This window comes from Oncorhynchus masou, chromosome 9 (genome assembly GCF_036934945.1).
Source record: "Oncorhynchus masou masou isolate Uvic2021 chromosome 9, UVic_Omas_1.1, whole genome shotgun sequence".
NCBI lineage: Eukaryota > Metazoa > Chordata > Actinopteri > Salmoniformes > Salmonidae > Oncorhynchus > Oncorhynchus masou.
The window spans coordinates 79,103,580-79,110,622 of NC_088220.1; the positions used below are offsets into that span (position 1 = coordinate 79,103,580).

At 46.6% G+C, this 7,043-nt stretch overlaps 1 protein-coding gene across 1 annotated transcript in view; it reads right to left on the reverse strand.

The window, feature by feature from the left end:
• dync2h1 (dynein cytoplasmic 2 heavy chain 1) overlaps positions 1 to 7,043 on the reverse strand; it is a 290,615-nt gene that overhangs the window by 190,227 nt on the left and 93,345 nt on the right. The window contains 4 exon segments of the mRNA XM_064972741.1: positions 205 to 348; positions 1,592 to 1,726; positions 6,109 to 6,228; positions 6,316 to 6,479. Of these exon segments, the coding sequence (XP_064828813.1) occupies positions 205 to 348; positions 1,592 to 1,726; positions 6,109 to 6,228; positions 6,316 to 6,479 (563 nt within the window).

A 7,043-nucleotide genomic window follows, 5' to 3' on the forward strand; every position in this document is an offset into this window, starting at 1 on the left:
AGGAGAGGGGTCTGATGGGAGGAAAGGAGAGGGGTCTGATGGGAGGTCTGATGGGAGGAGATATAGGGAGCTCAGAGAGACTGGAGAAGGTTAGGAGAGAATGTCAACACAGCTGAACCCTTCCTCTCCGTCTGGCTGGGGACACTGCAAATACAGGATTAACGTCCCTCTGTGTGTGTGTGTGTGTGTGTGTGTGTCAGTTACCTTCTTGCTCTGCAGTGCTCTCTGAAACAGACGTAGGAAGGAGGCCAGGCTGAAACGGTACATGTTGTTGATCCTAGAGAGGTCTGTTATGACAAAATAAATCTTACTGGCACTTTCAGCTAACGGCAGGTAGGCATCACGCTCCTGGGGAGAGATGGAGAGAGAGTGTAGACAGAGGGAGGGGAAGGGAGAGGAGAAAGACCAAGAGGGAGGTGGGAGGAAAGAGGAGGAAGAGGTAAGAGAGAAGAGGAAGAGGTAAGGGAGAAGAGGAAGAGGGAGGGGAGAAGAGGAAGAGGGAGGGGAGAAGAGGAAGAGGGAGGGGAGAAGAGGAAGAGGGAGGGGGAGAAGAGGAAGAGGTAAGGGAGAAGAGGAAGAGGTAAGGGAGAAGAGGAAGAGGGAGGGGAGAAGAGGAAGAGGTAAGGGAGAAGAGGAAGAGGGAGGGGAGAAGAGGAAGAGGGAGGGGAGAAGAGGAAGAGGTAAGAGAGAAGAGGAAGAGGAAGGGGAGAAGAGGAAGAGGTAAGGGAGAAGAGGAAGAGGGAGGGGAGAAGAGGAAGAGGGAGGGGAGAAGAGGAAGAGGTAAGGGAGAAGAGGAAGAGGGAGGGGAGAAGAGGAAGAGGTAAGGGAGAAGAGGAAGAGGAGAAGAGGAAGAAACGGGAGGTGAGAGAAGAGGGAGGAGAGAGACCATCAGAACTGGTATCACACTGCCCCCTAGAGGAATAATGATATTTTCCTCATGCACAAACAGAGGCTCATGCACAAACAGAGGTGGGACTCAATGTCCTCGTGGTTAATTGAGTTGATAGAGACACTGCTCATTGAGCACACCCAGACAGACAGACAGCCAGACAAACAATGACCTTGGTCTAAATGCTTATGATTAAATAAATAAATCTTTCCCCAACACACAGAGTAACACAAAGCAACACATAGCGTAACACAGAGTAACACAAACGGCAACACACAGCAACACACAGTATCCATTTAGTTTAACCATTCAGTCTTATTCTCCACTTCAATCACACTCTCCCTTCCTCCATCTATCCATCTCTCTCCCTCTCATGCACCCTGTCTTCCTCAATCAATCTCTCACACTCAATCTTTCTCCAATCCCTCTCTCTCTCACCCCAGAGCATCTCTGTCTCATCTCTCTTTCACCCCCCTCTCTCTCTGAGAGTTCCATCTGTCCTGACAGACTCCAGACTCTGCTATTCTCCTGTGATTGGTTGATGTATTCTCCTCTGTCATTCACACACAGCAGTTTGGGGTTTTGTGTACAAACCCTATGGGAGGTTGATGAGGAGGTTTTACAGCTCAGTGTGTGAGAGGAAGCGGAGTGTGTGTGAGTGTGAGTGTGAGTGTGTGTGTGTGTGTGTGTGCGCACGTGTACCTGGTCCAGGGAGGCCTGGAGTCTGTGTGACTCCCTCAGTGAGTCCTGTATGAGGGCGCTGCTAGACTTGGTCTGGTTCAGAGAATCGATCAGCTCCTTATTCTCCAGGATATTCCCCTGAGCTGTAGCCAAAGTCTAGAGACAAGAGAGAGAAAGAAGAGAGACAAAGAGAGAGAGGAGGAGAAAGATACAGAGGAAGGACAGCAAAAGTTAGAGAGAGATTGTGTGATGTACAGTAGAAGTTAGAGAGAGATTGTGTGAGGTTCAGCAGAAGTTAGAGAGAGATTGTGTGATGTACAGTAGAAGTTAGAGGGAGATTGTGTGATGTACAGTAGAAGTTAGAGAGATTGTGTGATGTACAGTAGAAGTTAGGGAGAGATTGTGTGATGTACAGTAGAAGTTAGGGAGAGATTGTGTGATGTACAGTAGAAGTTAGGGAGAGATTGTGTGAGGTTCAACAGAAGTTAGAGAGAGATTGTGTGATGTACAGTAGAAGTTAGAGAGAGATTGTGTGAGGTTCAGCAGAAGTTAGAGAGAGATTGTGTGATGTACAGTAGAAGTTAGAGGGAGATTGTGTGATGTACAGTAGAAGTTAGAGAGATTGTGTGATGTACAGTAGAAGTTAGGGAGAGATTGTGTGATGTACAGTAGAAGTTAGGGAGAGATTATGTGATGTACAGTAGAAGTTAGAGAGAGATTGTGATGTACAGTAGAAGTTAGAGAGAGATTGTGTGATGTACAGTAGAAGTTAGAGAGAGATTGTGTGATGTACAGTAGAAGTTAGGGAGAGATTGTGATGTACAGTAGAAGTTAGAGAGAGATTGTGATGTACAGTAGAAGTTAGAGAGAGATTGTGATGTACAGTAGAAGTTAGAGAGAGATTGTGATGTACAGTAGAAGTTAGGGAGAGATTGTGTGATGTACAGTAGAAGTTAGAGAGAGATTGTGTGATGTACAGTAGAAGTTAGAGAGAGATTGTGTGATGTACAGTAGAAGTTAGAGAGAGATTGTGTGATGTACAGTAGAAGTTAGGGAGAGATTGTGTGATGTACAGTAGAAGTTAGGGAGAGATTGTGTGATGTACAGTAGAAGTTAGGGAGAGATTGTGTGATGTTCAGCAGAAGTTAGAGGGAGATTGTGTGATGTACAGTAGAAGTTAGGGAGAGATTGTGTGATGTACAGTAGAAGTTAGAGAGAGATTGTGATGTACAGTAGAAGTTAGAGAGAGATTGTGATGTACAGTAGAAGTTAGGGAGAGATTGTGTGATGTACAGTAGAAGTTAGAGAGATTGTGTGATGTACAGTAGAAGTGAGAGATTGTGTGATGTACAGTTGAAGTTAGGGAGAGATTGTGTGATGTACAGTAGAAGTTAGGGAGAGATTGTGTGATGTACAGTAGAAGTTAGGGAGAGATTGTGTGATGTACAGTAGAAGTTAGAGAGAGATTGTGATGTACAGTAGAAGTTAGGGAGAGATTGTGATGTACAGTAGAAGTTAGAGAGAGATTGTGATGTACAGTAGAAGTTAGAGAGAGATTGTGATGTACAGTAGAAGTTAGAGAGAGATTGTGATGTACAGTAGAAGTTAGAGAGAGATTGTGATGTACAGTAGAAGTTAGAGAGAGATTGTGATGTACAGTAGAAGTTAGAGAGAGATTGTGATGTACAGTAGAAGTTAGAGAGAGATTGTGATGTACAGTAGAAGTTAGAGAGAGATTGTGATGTACAGTAGAAGTTAGAGAGATTGGGTGATGTACAGTAGAAGTTAGAGAGATTGTGTGATGTACAGTAGAAGTTAGGGAGAGATTGTGTGATGTACAGTAGAAGTTAGGGAGAGATTGTGTGATGTACAGCAGAAGTTAGGGAGAGATTGTGATGTACAGTAGAAGTTAGGGAGAGATTGTGATGTACAGTAGAAGTTAGAGAGAGATTGTGTGATGTACAGTAGAAGTTAGAGAGATTGTGTGATGTACAGTAGAAGTTAGAGAGATTGTGTGATGTACAGCAGAAGTTAGAGAGAGATTGTGATGTACAGTAGAAGTTAGGGAGAGATTGTGATGTACAGTAGAAGTTAGGGAGAGATTGTGATGTACAGTAGAAGTTAGAGAGAGATTGTGTGATGTACAGTAGAAGTTAGAGAGAGATTGTGTGATGTACAGTAGAAGTTAGAGAGATTGTGTGATGTACAGTAGAAGTTAGGGAGAGATTGTGTGATGTTCAGCAGAAAGTAACATTGTGTTGTGTTCTAACTGAAAGGACTGAGAAGTGGACATTTTGTGCATAATGAAGAAGTGGTATGATTGTGTTCAAACGGCAGTGAAACATGGCAGAATATCTAATCAGATATATTATAGCTACACTGAAAAGTGTTTCATGAGATGAAATAAAATATCCCACACATTATCCACAAAAACAAAAAGCTTATTTCGCTCAAATTTTGTGCACAAATTAGTTTACCTCCCTGTTAGTGAGAAATTCTCATTCGCCAAGATAATCCATCCACCTGACAGGTGGCATATCAAGAAGCTGATTAAACAGCATGATCATTACACAGGTTTTGTCACACAACACAATGCTACAGATGTCTCAAGTTTTGAGGGAGTATGCAATCGGCATGCTGACTGCAGGAATGTCCACCGGAGCTGTTGCCAGAGAATTTAATGTTCATTTTTCTACCATTCGTCACCTTCAACGTCATTTTAGAGAATGTGGCAGTGTGTGTGTGTGTGTGTGTGTGTGTGTGTGTGTGTGTGTGTGTGTGTGTGTGTGTGTGTGTGTGTGTGTGTGTGTGTGTGTGTATATGTATATATATCATTATATATATATGTGTGTGTGTGTGTATAAATATATATGTGTGTAGACTCTTCCAGAGTGAGTGTCTGTGTGTGTATATATATATATATATATATATCACACACTGCTCAAAAAAATAAAGGGAACACTAAAATAACACATCCTAGATCTGAATGAATGAAATATTCCTATTAAATACTTTTTTCTTTACATAGTTGAATGTGCTGACAACAAAATCACACAAAAATGATCAATGGAAATCAAATGTATCAACCCATGGAGGTCTGGATTTGGAGTCACACTCAAAATTAAAGTGGAAAACCACACTACAGGCTGACCCAACTTTGATGTAATGTCCTTAAAACAAGTCAAAATGAGGCTCAGTAGTGTGTGTGGCCTCCACGTGCCTGTATGACCTCCCTACAACGCCTGGGCATGCTCCTGATGAGGTGGCGGATGGTCTACTGAGGGATCTCCTCCCAGACCTGGACTAAAGCATCCGCCAACTCCTGGACAGTCTGTGGTGCAACGTGGTGTTGGTGGATGGAGCGAGACATGATGTCCCAGATGTGCTCAATTGGATTCAGGTCTGGGGAACGGGCGGGCCAGTCCATAGCATCAATGCCTTCCTCTTGCAGGAACTGCTGACACACTCCAGCCATATGAGGTCTAGCATTGTCTTGCATTAGGAGGAACTCAGGGCCAACCGCACCAGCATATGGTCTCACAAGGGGTCTGAGGATCCCATCCGGTAACTAATGGCAGTCAGGCTACCTCTGGCGAGCACATGGAGGGCTGTGCGGCCCCCCAAAGAAATGCCACCCCACACCATGACTATCCACCGCCAAACCGGTCATGCTGGAGGATGTTGCAGGCAGCAGAACGTTCTCCACGGCGTCTCCAGACTGTCACGTCTGTCCAGTGTGAACCTGCTTTCATCTGTGAAGAGCAAAGGGCGCCAGTGACGAATTTGCCAATCTTGGTGTTCTCTGGCAAATGCCAAACGTCCTGCACGGTGTTGGGCTGTAAGCACAACCCCCAACTGTGGACGTCAGGCTCTCATACCACCCTCATGGAGTCTGTTTCTGACCGTTTGAGCAGACATATGCACATTTGTGGCCTGCTGGAGGTCCTTTTGCAGGGCTCTGGCAGTGCTCCTCCTGCTCCTCCTTGCACAAAGGCAGAGGTAGCAGTCCTCCTACTGTGTTGTTGCCCTCCTCCACGTCTCCTGATGTTCTGGCCTGTCTCCTGGTAGCGCCTCCATGCTCTGGACACTACGCTGACAGACACAGCAAACCTTGTTGCCACAGCTCGCATTGATGTGCCATCCTGGATGAGCTGCACTACCTGAGCCACTTGTGTGGGTTGTAGACTCCGTCTCATGCTACCACTAGAGTGAAAGCACCGCCAGCATTCAAAAGTGACCAAAACATCAGCCAGGAAGCATAGGAACTGAGAAGTGGTCTGTGGTCACCACCTGCAGAACCACTCCTTTATTGGGGGTGTCTTGCTAATTGCCTATAATTTCAACCTGTTGTCTATTCCATTTGCACAACAGCATGTGAAATTTATTGTCAATCAGTGTTGCTTCCTAAGTGGACAGTTTGATTTCACAGAAGTGTGATTGACTTGGAGTTACATTGTGTTGTTTTAGTGTTCCCTTTATTTTTTTGAGCAGTATATATATATATATATATGTATGTGTGTGTGTGTGTGTGTGTGTACCTCTAACAGAGACTCTTCCAGCGTGGCTAGCTGGATCTTCTTGTCCTCCTCCTGCTGTAACAGACGGGTTTTCTGGGTCTCTAACTCTGGCTTCTCCTGCTGGATGGTCAGAGCTAGGAGCTAATACACACAACGGACGGGCTGATTAACCAGGAGACAGTCTCAGTGTACAGTAATAAAGCAACGGTAGTGTGTGTGTGTTTTCACCTGTCCTCGCAGGCCAGCTCTGGTGGTGGTGAAGTTGACCTCAGTGACGACAGAGGCAGCGTCGGGGGGGATGAAGGGGGAGGGGTTACGCGTGGCCAGGAACAGACGGAACTCCTCGTTATAATCTATCACCTTATCACCTATCTGAACCACATACCGCGGACCTGGTGAGAGAGAGGGAGGGAGGGAGGGAGAGATGGAGGGAGGGCGGGAGGGAGGGCGGGAGGGAGGGCGGGAGGGCGAGATGGAGGGAGGGAGGGCGAGATGGAGGGAGGGAGATATGGAGAGAATGGAGGGTGAGATGGAGGGAGGGAGGGCGAGATGGAGGGAGGGCGGGCGAGATGGAGGCAGGGCGGGCGAGATGGAGGGAGGGAGATATGGAGAGAAGGGAGGGTGAGATGGAGGGAGAGAATGGTTAATCAGGACATTTCATGGATATAAACTCAGCCTCTTCTCTGCATTGCAGCACACCCTGCTCCCTCCCTCCCCTCCCGTTTCTTTTCTCCATCCTCCAGTGGATGGCCGATCCCCCTCATTTCTTTCAAGTGGATTCACTGCCCTTTAACCAACACCCCTCTCTCTCCTCCTCCCCTCTCGCTCTCTCTCCTCCTCCCCTCTCGCTCGCTCTCCTCCTCCCCTCTCGCTCGCTCTCCTCCTCCCCCCGCTCGCGCCTCCTCCCCTCTCCTCCTCCCTCCTCCCCTCTCGCTCCTCCTCCTCCCCTCTCGCGC